Source organism: Dipodomys spectabilis, unplaced genomic scaffold, assembly GCF_019054845.1.
Source record: "Dipodomys spectabilis isolate Male_0828 unplaced genomic scaffold, ASM1905484v1 ptg000297l, whole genome shotgun sequence".
In the NCBI taxonomy this organism is placed as follows: Eukaryota; Metazoa; Chordata; class Mammalia; order Rodentia; family Heteromyidae; genus Dipodomys; species Dipodomys spectabilis.
In genome coordinates, this window is record NW_024870974.1 from 16,627,015 (window position 1) to 16,641,396 (window position 14,382).

The 14,382-nt window shown below is 37.7% G+C and overlaps 1 protein-coding gene across 1 annotated transcript in view; it reads left to right on the forward strand.

Annotated features, from left to right (window-relative positions):
- Lrba (LPS responsive beige-like anchor protein) overlaps window positions 1-14,382 on the forward strand; it is a 443,207-nt gene that overhangs the window by 379,069 nt on the left and 49,756 nt on the right. The window contains 1 exon segment of the mRNA XM_042701880.1: window positions 2,372-2,539. Coding sequence (XP_042557814.1) covers window positions 2,372-2,539 — 168 coding nt within the window.

A 14,382-nucleotide genomic window follows, 5' to 3' on the forward strand; every position in this document is an offset into this window, starting at 1 on the left:
ATGTGCAACTCACATTTGATAGTTCCTGGATTTTCAAATTCATTTTAAATTTATGGACTTAATGTAGGACTTTACCTAAATGCACTATAAACCCTTTCTTTTATTTTCTCAAGAAAAAATCTGAAGTAGACTTGTGCTTTTTTTCTCCCCTTAGTAAATGGACAAGTATAATTTTGATGATAGTTATCTAAATCAGTAATTTACACAATTGTAACTAGCTGAGTATTTTTTTTTACACACATTTCAGTTATAGTTGGGAATGCAAGAATTGCCTAATGCCTAACATTTTATTTGCAGAATCATACTTTATATTTTTATAGCATTATAGTCCCATGTCAAATGATACTAAACATTATTTGTATTTAGTGATCAACACATTTCTTTTTCATGGACACTTATTTTAATAAAGCATGCATTTATACAAGTGTACACCTGTGAATTAATAGAATAACTTTTGTTACAAGAAGGTTTCCATCTTGCTGGCTACTTACTTGGTTGCTTGCTATTGAAGTTGGTTTGGGGAATGGAAATGTAGCTCAGTGGTAGAGCATGTACTTATTACATGGAAGGCCCTGGCATCTAAAAAAAATTTTTTTAAGTCAAGAGATCAACCTACAGGTTGCTATCTTACTACATAACAGTGAGCTACAGCAAAAAATACACCAAAATCATTCCCCCTTTAAATCTAAAAATAAGAATTTTAGTGAGATAATTTATCAGATTTAACTTGGTGTTGGTGTCCTTTTTTAGTGGTCATACTGGGGCTTGAACTCAGAGTCTCAGCTCTTGCTTGGCATTCTTGTTAAGATTGGTCCTCTACTACTTGAGCAACATCTCTACTTTTTGGCCTTTCGCTGGTTAATTGGAGATACGAGTCTCACTGACTCTTTTGCCCTGGCTGGCTGCAAACCACAATCTTCAAATCTCAGCCTCCTGAGTAGCTAGGATTACCAGCAAAATTGGTATACTTTTAAATAAACTATGGAGTTTAAATTTGAGAATTCATTTTTAATAGCAATTATTTAATGGTAAGCTATTTTGTTCAATGTTTACATTATTTTGAACAATAGTCTAAAGAGGAAATTTGAACATGGCATAAAGATGAATAATTCCTTAAAATAAGTGTCCACTTTTTAAAACTCTTAATATTTATTTAATTAATTAACTTATTTATTTATTGGTCGGTCGTGGGGCTGGAACTTTGGGCTTGGGCACTGTCCCTCTGCTCTTCAGCTCAAGTGAGCACTCTACCGCTTGAGCCACAGCGCCACTTCCGGTTTTCTAGTGGTTTATTGGAGATAAGAGTCTCATGACTTTCCTGCCCCTTTGAACCATGATCCTCAGATCTCAGCCTCTTGAGTAGCTAGGATTACAGGCGTGAGCCAATAGGGCCCAGCTTAAACCTCTTAATATTTATAACTTTAGTAAGTTGAACATTTACTGGTACCTATTGAATTTTGACATAGTTCTATTATAGTAAATGGGATGAATAGGGAGCGGATGTGTGACCAGTGTTTCAACTGAATACTTGATTATGTTCATTTGTTACTTATTATTGAGCATTTTTACGTTAATAGCATAAAATATTTGCTCTAGTTTCAAACATATTAAAACCTAGAAGATATTTTAGTATTTGTAAATATCACCAACAAAACCTGATTGGTTACCACCAAAACTCAAAGAAATCAAATAATTTGGTTATGTTTGTAGTACACAACAACATGTTTTAGTTCTAGAAAAACAAATATCTTGAGTGGACAGTACATTTTTAATGTTTTCCCACTTTCTTTCCAGAAGTAATCTTTTTTTAAAAAAAAACAACAACAAAAGCAATCTTTACATTGTATGCCCTCCTCTTATTGAAGCATAAATTGAGTACCTGTCAAGCCTGGGTTACGAATGTGACCAAAACAAGCCAGTCCTGTTCTTTACAGTGCATACAGTGAGAATACAGCAGTTCAGTGTGGCAAATGCCAGAAAGTCTAATTATATATGAAAGAGGACAAGTTCCAGTAAAAAGTAGGTCATCAGAATCTTATTTTATTTTTATGGTGTTAGGGATTGAACTCAGGGTCTCACACATACTAAGTACCACTGAGCTACGGCCCCCAGCCCCAGTTTCTGTCTTTTGTTTCTCTTTAAGATTAGATCTCACTATATTGCCCAGGCTGGCCTCAAACTTGCAGTTTTTTGCCCCAGATCTTGAGTAGTTGGACTAACAGGTATAAGCCATCACACGTGGCTTTCTAGTTTAGTTTTAAATTTTAGTTTGGTGTTAAACTTTATTGTTTGTAATAATTACCTCTCTACGTTTAAAAATAGAATTCAACATAATGACAAAATGATATGATCTGTATCTTCTTTTTTTCAGGCCTTGGAAAGTGAGTTTGTTTCCTGCCAGCTTCACCAATGGATTGACCTCATTTTTGGCTATAAGCAGCAAGGTCCTGAGGCTGTGCGGGCCCTCAATGTGTTCTATTACTTGACCTATGAAGGTGCTGTGAACCTGAACTCTATAACTGATCCTGTGCTGAGAGAGGTAAGTCCTCTGACTGAGACAGAAACTGCTAATCTGGAATCCTTAACCTAGATGGCCTGAGCTACCATCTTCCTTATTCTTTCACTTCATTGATGGAAGGATGACACTGGAATTTATCAGGATAACCTATCAATTTATAATCTACCATGGACTTGAACCCAGGGCTTTTCTCCAACAAAAAGTTGCCCAAATCTAAAATGAGAGCTTTTTCTATTATGGACCCTTAAGGGATTTACAGTCATATTTATAATTTTTATAACATTGGTGGTTACTGATATGATTTAAAATATTAGGAAAAGTAATTCATTAAGGAAATATAATCATAAGTGCAGTAAAACATTTACATTAAATACGTAAGTTTGTAATTAACCATATAGATGTTAATAGTGGGATAGAAGTCTGAAACTTTACTGTCAGATCAGATTTGTTAAGTATTAATGAGACTTGTTTTTATCCTTGTAATGTCTCTTCAAAGGTGAAACATTCAACATGGTTTTGCCAAATACAGTATTCACTAAGAATTCCCTAGAATATCTTGCCTTTTTTGTATATCCAATCTCAGTATACCTCCTTTTAAGTGTACAATACCTCACATGAGAAATTATAGAATTGATCAGACAGAAACCCAAAGGTCTACATATTAAGGCCCCGATTCTTTTTAGAGCAAATTGTATATGTTCCAACTGAATTCGCACTATAGAACTGGGTTATTTTTGTTTAATTTAATATACCAGCATATTATTGATGTTGCTATATATAATTTCTAGTTACAGTTTTGAAATTCCATAATATTCCATGAAGTTTCTATGACATATACTTACCACCATTTTTCTCAATGTAGGATACTACTTATTTTTATGACATCTCTTGAGGCATCTAAGATGGTATTACTAGTTTTCCCTTTTACTTTTTAAAGTGTTTTTGATATATGCTCAGAAATATGATTACAATACTATGTGGTAATTCATATTTAACTTCTTTAGGAACTACCATCCCAAATAAATTTATTACTTTTTTTTTCATGCTCATCATTTTCTGCCAACATGTTTTAAAACTTTTGCTTTATGTTTTATTGACTTCTTTTTCTTTCCTACAATCCCAAGTGATTATCAGAAAACTGGTAGTTTTTTATTGTTGTTTTCTTTTGTAGTTTAAGGACTTGAACTCAGGGGAGTGTCATAGAGTTTCCTGTCCAGGGGGACTTTGAACCACAATCCTCATATCTCAGCTAAGTAGCTAGGATGACAGGCATGAGCCACTGGTGCCCAGCTTAACTGGATAGTTTCTACTCATCACACCTAGTTTATTTTTATATTATCCATATATAGGTATTGTATGTATTATATATTAGATTATGTGTTCATTGAATAAGACTGGCCTAAGTGTGATTGTCGGTCATGGTGTTTGAACTCTGGGCCTGGGCGCTGTCCCTCAGTTCTTCAGCTCAAGGGGAGCGCTCTACCACTTGAGCCACAGTGCCATGTACTCCTCTGTCCAGACTGGCTTTGAACTACACTCCTCAGATCTCAGCCTCCTGAGTAGCTAGGCTTACAGGCGTGAGCCAACAGCACCCGGCTGGATGATATTCTTGAAATAAGAACATATCTCTTACTTAGTACTATTAGTATAACTATACATGTTGATTCACAAAACTTTCTGAATTCTCTTAAAATAAATAACATTCAGACCTATTAATATGTCCTCTCCGTAACATTGGTCACTGCTGTCCATGGTGTGGTGCAGTGTGAAACTATAGACTAACCAAACAAATTTGATGTAGATTTGAATCCTGTGTTGCCTACTGGTGGTACTTGGGTCTTTCCCTAACCTATATTTCCTCAAATATAGAACCAAAGACTAGGTGAGATGCCATGCATATAAAGTGCCAGGCATGGGGGCCTGTGGGATCACACGTAGAAGACAAGTATTAGTTCCATCCTTCTTGCTTTCAAGATTGAATCCCTTGTTGGGAAACACCACCAGAAAGGAATGTGAATGAGTGGTCACATCATATGAGTATAAAATGTGGACCCCATGGAGAAATTAGGAAAGGACATCTTCCAGGAGAAATTATGCAGGGTCCATTTGTGAGGCAAGAAGAACACAGAAAACATGGATCAGTCACTAATGTTTTTGTATTTTTCAACAATCTCTTACTATGCCCAAATACATAATAAAGCTAAAGGTTGAAAAGCAAGACTTGTCCTCGCTCAGCTGAAGTTCATCATCCAATGGGAAAGCAGGGATAAGCAAACAATTAGACTACCCTGTGATAAATTCAGTATGGAGATAATTATGCATGCATGCAAAGCACAGGGTACTTGGGTACTAAACCCAAGGTGATGGGATCCAGGAAGTCTCTGGGAATTGGGAGGCTGTAGCTACACATGAAGAATTGATTAAGATCATTGAGTGGAGCCATGGGCCCAGGATATCTTACACCAAGGGCACTGCATTAAGGTTATTGCATATAGAAGAGATCATGGCTGGGCTGGGAAGGTGGCTCAGTGGTAGAGCGCTTGCCTTGCATGCCTGAGGCCCTGGGTTCGATTCCTCAGCACCACATAAGCAAAAAAAAAAAAAAAAAGCCGGAAGTGGCGCTGTGGCTCAAGTGGTAGAGCACTGGTCTTGAGCTGAAGAGCTGAGGGACAGCGCCCAGGCCCAGAGTTCAGGCCCCACGACTGGACCCAAAAAAAAAAAAAAAAAAGAAGAGATCATGGCTATAGAATATGCACCACAATCTAATCCAGGGATATTGTCCCCACAAAAAGAAATTCCTGCATTCATTAGCAGTCATTGTACTGGAGACTTTTTGTGGGAAACTGTTTGACCATGTTTCATTGGAAAGATCCAGAAAGAGGGGAAGCATGTCAGACACAGGAAAGGAAACATGTAACAGACTATCAAGTGCTGTGGAGAAGTGAAAGGGAACAAAATCCAGAGCTCAGACAGATAAGACCTGGGCAGGAGGGAACATTACAGCCTCATCTGACTTTAGAGAGCAGATGTTTAGCATGGCATGAGGACTGTGTAAGTCAGCGTGAATGACTGAGGTGGGCAAGCAGCATCATTATCTACGTGAGTTTGTAAAAAGGGTGAGGTAACAGTTACAGAAATATCTGAAATGGTGATGGATAATTAATAGGTGCTGCTTCTCCTTCCTATGTTGTTTTCTGTGTTTTCCCTGGCAGTATAATAGACGTAGAAAAAGAGTAGAACAGAGTAGATGTGTGTGTATGTGTGTGTGGGCAGAGAGACATAGTGACATTTTGCATGAAAGTATGGAACAGTGTATACAAAAGGATGGAAGGGTTGCCAGTGAAACAAAGGAATGTTGATGGAATGATGAAATGTGGAGATAGGTCTGGATTGGGCAGATAGAGAAGGCAGGAAGGGACTGATAAACTGGTATCATTTATTCTTTCATTTATGTGTTCAGTAAATGTTCATGTTGTTCAGGGTACAGAAAGGAGATGAGCTGGGTGCCCCTGACTCATACCTTTAATCCTATTTACTCAAGAGGCTGAGATTTGAGGATTGCAGTCTAAAGCCAGCCCAGGAAAGAGCATGAGACTCTTATCTCCAATAAACTATGAGAAGACCCAAAAGTAGAGCTGTGGCTCAAGTGCTAGAGCACTAGCCTTGAGCACAAAAATTCAGGGACAGTGCCCAGGCCCAGAATTCAAGCTCCAGGACTGGAGAGAGAGAGAGGGAGAGGGAGAGGGAGGGGGAGAGGGAAAAGGAAAGGGAGAGGGAGAGGGAAAGAGGGGGAGAGAGGAAGAAGACAGTAAAAGTCCCTTCTGCTTGGAGCTCACATTCTAATGGTACAAAGAATAAACACCACAGATTCTGATTTCAGTTGTGATGTGCACTCTGGAGATAATGGGAGCAGATAGATGGTACACAGTCACTTGGTGATAGAGCAGGATTTTAGAGACCTGGGCCACAAGGACACCCAAAAGAGGCAGCTTCCAATCCCCCAGCCACTCATACACCTGTAAGCCCAGTCTGGTAGAGCCTGCCACAGGCCCTTGTAAAGCTTCCATTGTTGTCTTCTAATTTATGAGCACATTTCATTATCTGCTCACAATCACAGTAATGGTACCAAGATAGACTTGTGCCTTTTGGAAAAAAATACATATACATATATATATATATATATATATACATACACACACACTTTTTATTGTTTTATGGTTAACAGTTCTGTTCAATTCATTTTTTCTTCTTTCTGTTCCCTACTATACATGTAGTTCAACATATGTTCATAACAGTTATACATACAGGCTAGGCATCCCCATACAAGCCGTGTATTTACTCCTTGGCAAAAGCTCCATTTCTCTTGAGAAAGTTGGAGTTCTTCAAGTGAATGGTTAATACATATGGCATAGCAAGTGATCATAAAAATAATCTCTCTATAAAAAGAGCACTAAACGATAGAAATAATAACCATAACAGGAAGAAGAGTAATCAGAGAAACAGCCTGCAGCACATTAAACTTTTATGTTGTTTTTAATTTTTAGAAAACAGCTGGGTTATCAATATACATGTCCGCATTTACATATATCACACACCAGAAAGAATTTTTTCAGGCAAATATGCTAATACTTTTTCAAGTATCTTGTGACCCTAGCTAAAGGTTACATTCTTATCTTTAGCTGTTTATTTTCACAGTCCACTTTGCTCCTTTTATTCTTCTCTTTGGTACAGTTTTTTTCTTTCTTTCTCCCTTTGTTCTCATAGTTTATTTCCTAGCACTATATATATTTGGTCATAGACAATGAATGAATATTAATTTTCTGATTTTTCTGTTGAATTTGGTGTGGTTTAGTCACCTTTCTTTCCAACAAATCTTTTTTTATTAAATATATTTTTATTGGAAGATACTGTACAGAGGGGTTACAGTTACATGAATAAGGTAATGAGTACATTTCCTATCGAGCATTATTACCCCCTCCTTTGTTTTTCCCCTATCATCCATTCCCTCTCCACCTCCCCAACTTCTCCCTCCCCCACCCCAAGATACAAAGTTCGTTTTCAACATAGTATCTTGTACATCTCATTGCTACAATGGGTCAACTTGTATCCTTATTTCAGCATTTTGTTATTTCCCTTCCCCTCCCCAAATTAGAAAAATATATATACAAGATGCAGGGCACTGGAATCAAACACAGTGAAAACAGAGTTTTCCAACATAATCTTATTAATAAGCATTTTCAACTATTTGATAAAAACAAAATCAAAGAAGTTTTTAAGAGAAAACTTAGGATAGTTGAGTTCTGGATTAGTAATGAACAGGAAATATATTTCATATATGCATGTACACATACATATATATACACAAACATACATATGTATGTATATATATGTAGCCCTGGAGTTGAACTCAAAAAAGCTTGTTAAACAGGCACTCTACCCTGAACCACACCTCCAAACTTTTTAAAACTGGTTGTTTTATTTTATTGTGGTGTTACAGGGTATTTAACTCAGGGTAAGATACTTGGTAAGTAGGAATCCTACCACTTGAGCCATACCCTCAGCCTCTTTTTGTATTGGTGGTTTTGAGGTCGGTTCTCATTTTATGCCTAAGCTATCTTAGCCTGTGATCTTCTTATGTCAGTGATCCTCTTATGTCTGCTACCCTCTGTTGCTGAAGAGACTAGGCGCATCCCACTGATCCTAGCTATTGTTGAGGTGGGTGGAGTCTTACGAACCCCCGTTACATACTACTCCTGACAGCACCATGTCAGCACAGGTTTAGATTATATCTTCACTTCCTGTTTGGGCATCTGTCTGGATTGTGATCTTCGTCTATTTTTTGCTTTTCACCAAAGCTGGATAACAGGCATGCATCATGTAACATAATTGCTTTCCACTGAGATGGAGTTTCATGCATGGACTCTTCTGTTTAGCCTGGAAGCATGATCCTCCCAAACTCAACCTCCCATGTATCTAGGATGCAGATGTGTCATCATGCCCAGCCCTCAGTTAAGTAGGGGTTTTGCAGAAGTTTTTGCCTGCCTTGGTCATGAACCGAGATACTCTTGATATCAGTGTCCCATGGAAGTAGGATTCTAGGTGTATGCTACTAGCACCTAGTTTAGTATATTTTTACTATGAAGAAAACTCTTAGGAATCTAATTTTACAAAACAGTTACATAATAACTCATTTGTTTTATAAACTATTTTCTCCTTTCTGAATTCACCTTTCTGGTTGTTTTTTAAATTTGAACTCAGAGCTTTGGTCTTGCAAGGAAGGTGTTTTACCACATGAGCCATGCCCCAGCCCGCTTTGCTTTAGTTATTTTTTACATAGGGTCTTGCATCTATGCCCAAGCAAACCTGGACTGTGATCCTCCTATATCCTTCCCATGTGGATGGGATGGCAGATGCACTACAACTTGTCCTGGTTAACATAGTGTCTTGCATGATCTTCTTGATTCCTGCCGCTTGCCTAGGACCACAGGAGTGACCCACCATGCCTGACCAGACTTCACTTGTTAATTTCCATATAAATGGTATTTGCTAGACCTCATAGTTGAGAACTCATTTTCTAGTCCTTAGTATCTTAATATGAAATAATTGAGTTCAGTAGGTAAGAAATAGGTTTTTTTAAAGCTCTGTATATGTACATACATCAGTGTGTTATGAGTATAATGTGACGAACATTGAATATGAGAGTACAAATAAGGAGCAGCTAACCCAAGGTAAGAACAGAATAACTTGTAATCCTAGCTACTCAGGAGGCTGAGATCTGAGGATTTTTCTTCATTTAACTAGCAAAAAGCCAGAAATGGAGTTGTGGCTTATGAGCTAGAGCTCTGGCTTGAACATAAAAGCCAAGCAAGAGCACAAGACCTGAAGTTCAAGTTCTAGTAGCAGCACAAAAACAAAACAAAGTAACATTTTCTAGTGTGGGTGCAAATATGAAGAAAAAGATAATATGTATTTTATAAGGATAAAATACATGTTATAACAATCTATCACTATTACTTAATCCTTTTCCCAAAAGAATAATTGATTAAGCATGAAAATATGGCCAATTAATAGTTGTTCATAATAGCAAAAACAAAGGAAAGTAGATAGCAGAAATGTCTAGCAGTGACTAAGAACTGTCCAGCAGTGTCCAGAACTGTAGGCAAATGCACACAGCAGGATGTTTTATGTCATTAAACATATCGCTGTGAGGTGCATTGCTAGGGAAATATATTTTCCATGTTACAGTGAAAAAGTTTGTGAAACATGAAATAAAAATGCACAGGGAATTATGGGCCTATGACTATTATTATTTCTGCTTAGCGAGATCATGGAATTCCTCTTTTTTTTTGGCAAAAGTGTAGTTTAATGGAATTTTCCAATAATATTTTTGCACGTTTTTTTATTGTAAAAATACTATACAGAAGGGTTACAGTTATATGAGCAAGGTAATGAGTACATTTCCTATTGAGCATTGTTGCCTCCTCCTTTATTTTCCCCCTACCATCCCTTCCCTCCCACTTCCACAACTACCCCCCACCCTTCCACCCCCCCTGCCAAAGTTGTAAAGTTCATTTTCAACATAGTGTTTTACACATCTCATTGTTACAATGGGTCAACCTATATTTTGTTTTTCTGCATTTTGAATGCAGTTTCTCTTTCAAATTGGGAGTGGGGGTTGAGAGGAAGGTGGCAGCAATAATAACTTTTCCCTTTTTGAGGAAAAAACCCTGCTTAGAAATCTGCACCAGTGATGTATGTGATGTGGAGGTGTGGATAACGCATCTGCAGTATTTTTTGTGTGAGTGCTTTCTGGGTTTGGCCTCTGTTATCAAAGTTGAGGGTTACCAGGGAAATGTGCCTCTGTATGATAAGGAAGAAATGTTAAATTATCTCACAGATCAGAGTACCTTTACTCTAAGTTTTTCTTTTGTCTTGTTACCTAACCCACTGAGCTATATCCAAGAAAACTTCTGGCCTACAATTTGAATTCTAAATACCTAAGTTCTTTACTTAGTGGTATGGATATGTGTTGATATATATGAATATGTGTGTTATATGGAGAGCAGTTACATAAAAGGATTTTCTAAGTAATGTGTACTAACTATAGAAATTTCAAATAACCCAAAAGCACAAAAGAATGGAAGGCCTCCATTCCCAAATGTGGACTATATTAATTTAAACTGTCACGCTATAGCAGTTCCTGTTTGATGTGGTTTGATACTATAGAAGGAGCCTTGCTCCTTACTAATGCTGAAATTCTACCATTGTTCTATCATTTATTTGGTTACAAGTCTTCTTTCAAAGAATCCCAATCAGTAAGTTTCTACCAGGATTGATAGTAGGTGCTGATAAAAGGAACAGTATAGCCACAGGGTGAGCCAGGCCAGTCCCTGAGCAGATCCTGGGCTGGGCCTGGTAAGGCAGAATGGTTGGTGCCCAAGGCCAGACCCTTGGTGACAGGGGCTGGCTTCACAGCACACCACTTCAACAGCACTGTTGTCTTTGATTTTGCACTGCGAGCTGTACTTAGTCATCACAGTTTCCCAAATCAGTCTCTCCAAGCAAAAGCTGATGCCGTTTATGTTTATGTGAATTCAGAAATTAACTAAACTTAACTGATTTCCATTTGAAAATGGATCTCAACTCCATCTAAGAAGATGGGTATTAAAGAGGGAAGGGAAAAACCATGACATTTCTCACTTTAAAGAATTATATACAATGGGATCCATAACATGGAAATAAATCCTGAAAATTTCCCCTAAGTTGTGTTTAGTGTCAGTGGTTGGTTTGGCCTCTTCCAAATTTATCCTTCCAAATGCTGTTTTAGTAACTCATAATCACTCAGATGGTCTGTTTTCCAAAAGCAGCAGCAGCAGCGTGTAAGTTTACATGACCCCGTTACATGACAGCAGTAGCAAATCAGATATCTTATCCAGGGAAAAGCATTTTTGGCTTAGAATCCCATCACTGTTTTGGTGGGAGTCAGCAGCTCGGATCAGCTCCAGTCCTGCAGAACACTGCCGTGAATCTTTCCCAAAGCATAAACACAATTGGTATTTATAGCATTGTTAACATTGGTTAAATACTTGGAGGAGTGGTCTGGAAGCCTGCTTTACCGCAGGTGGCTCTAGAATCTGTGTGATGACTTCAGGCAGATTTAGGAGTAGAAGATTACAAATGGTTGTAGCAATACGGTAAATTAGGAGTAATGAATGAAATAAGTTGCAATTTTATGTAGCTACAACTCAAAGTGTTATAATTCTAAAAACTTTTAGCCAGAAGTGTGTTACACAGATGGCTTACTTGACACAGTCCAGGGCAGAAAAGCCAAATAAATGGTAAGGATTAGTCAAGTCTTAATTGAAAACCTACATGAAAAATACTGTGAAATTATGCCAGACTTTTCTTGTACATCAAAACCATAATAATCAGACAGAGGTTCCTTAGTCAACTAGGTGACAGTGAATCTAATTCTTGTATTTTACTCATCATTAGACTTCCTAGTTGGGTAGGTAAATAAGAAGCTAAATTATATAGCCAAAGATATGATGCAAATATATAATATTTTACAAATTTTTGAAACCTTGTCCGTTCCATAAGAAATCTGAGCCATTGTTACATTCCTGGCTTCCGTCATAAACCGGTTTCTTCCAGGCAGTCTTTATGTACCTTGGCATTGGCATATGAAGCATATTCTCTTATCACTACTTTGTTCTCTGAATTTCAACCAAATATAAGGGGTTAAAATGAAAACAAATGCACTGCTTTGAAAAATCTCCATAAAAATCATGTGCCAATCCAAGAGTTTTGTAAATTTTCAAAATAGCTTTCTTTCTAGTAAAGAGCAAGTTAACTTAGAATTTAATTGTACTTTTAGATTTCATTATTAGTGCAAAGAAGTAACTGAAGTTCCCTTAGTATTTGGGAAATACTCGTCAGGTACAAATTTACTAAATTACTGTGAACTACATTGTAAGAGCAAGTTAGTCATCTTACCTCTCTGGTATCCCTGCCTCTCTCTCTCTCTCTCTCTCTCTCTCTCTCTCTCTCTCTCTCTCTCTCTCAGTGTGTGTGTGTGGGGGGGGGTCTTCTGTGATTATGGTCCTTGAAGTCAAGATTTTAATTCTTTTCTGAGTCCCACTTTGGTGTTCTGGAGTACATGGTTGTTACTAAATAAGTGATTGATCAAATGACTGCATCTTTTCATGACATAGTTTAACCATTGTGGGCTAGTTTTGAGAAATAGCTTAACCATGTAATGCGGTAAATAATCTTCTCCTGTTTTACTTTTTTCTTTAAGAATGTCTTATGTGTTCACTACGTTTGCCTTTTGGTATTGGCCACCTCTTTGAAGACATTCCAATTATTTTTCTAGTCAGGCTGCTTTATCTACTTGTTCCCAGTAGCCAGAGATGGAGGTGTTTTGAATGAGCACATCAATGCTCTAGATGGAGATACAGTTTGAAATTATCCATGAACACAGTGCCGCCGAGCATTATTGAGTGACGTTTGTTTCTGTTGCTTGTGTCTGCTCTGACTAGCTGGTTTCTTTCAGATTGGCAGCTGGGATTATGCTATAGTAGATGGACAGCTACAGGAACTGAGATTGCAGGGAGGCTGGGCTGGGCCTCCATTTCAACATGCCTGGAATGTGTGGACTTCGTTACAAGGCACTGCTGACGGAAATCTATGCATATTCTGGCACATTTTAATTGCTTTATTTTTTCCCTTCATACTTCCATCATATTATTTGGGTAGATAGGTTGGTAAAAAACACTCATCTCCTCACCACCCTATCCAAATTGCTTTCTTTTTCCAGGCTTTTTATCATTGTATACTTAACTTTTAAAATGTTCTATTTATTTTTAGCATGCTGCTCCTTCTCTTTGCTGTTTTTTTTCCGGGGTGGGGGTGGGGGTAGGTGGGTGCTGATCATAGGGCTTGAACTCTGGGCCTGGGCCCAGAGACAGTTCTCTGAGCTCTTCAGCTCAAGACTAGCACTCTAACACTTGAGCCATAGCACCACATCCAGCTTTTTTTGCTTATGTGGTGCTGAGGAATCAAACCCAGAGTCTCATGCATGCGAGACAATCACTCTACCACTGAGCCCCCTTCCCAGCCCTCTGTGTTATTTTTGAACCTTATAACATCTTGATATGTATATGCTTCCAGTTACCTGGTGCATTTTAAATGCATGTCTTTTTGAGGAAAACATAATGTTTACTTAAAAAACATATCTTTCTAAATATTTAATTAACCTTAAATGATAGCAAAATATTAAGAAAACTAAGGGCTCCTTAGAATCAAATAGATATAAGTTAGAAAATATGCTCATTATAACAGATTTCACTTTGTTAACAAGATCTGTTGGTCAGCAGTTTTTTAGCAGTTTATCAACTGATGAAGTATGTTTCTAGAACCTAAGTGTATAAATTCATAAAGTTATGTCAAATATTGGCAGACCCATTTTAGTCTTTTAGACTTATTTAGTTTTAGTTTTCTTTCAGACTGGAAATTGTATGTTACTCTTTATTCCAAAAATAATGCATCCTGGAATAAGACATGAATTAGAGTCAGAGAAGACTCTCCGAGCTCTGACTTTGCTGATCTTTTCATCTTTCCTGTGGTCCAGCAGTTCCACTCCTGGCATTTATCCCTGGAGGAACAGCTGGTAATAGTCTGATACATTCTCTTCCAGGTGGCTCACACAGGTATTCATGTATGTGCATGTGTATCCTCCACAGAACACATGAAAACATATACGTGACATGTGTACACATGTATATGGTTTTATTTATGTGAGCATGCCCTATATATGTGGGTAGCTGGAAATTTTCTTTCCAGTGGTGTATTATGGATGAGTT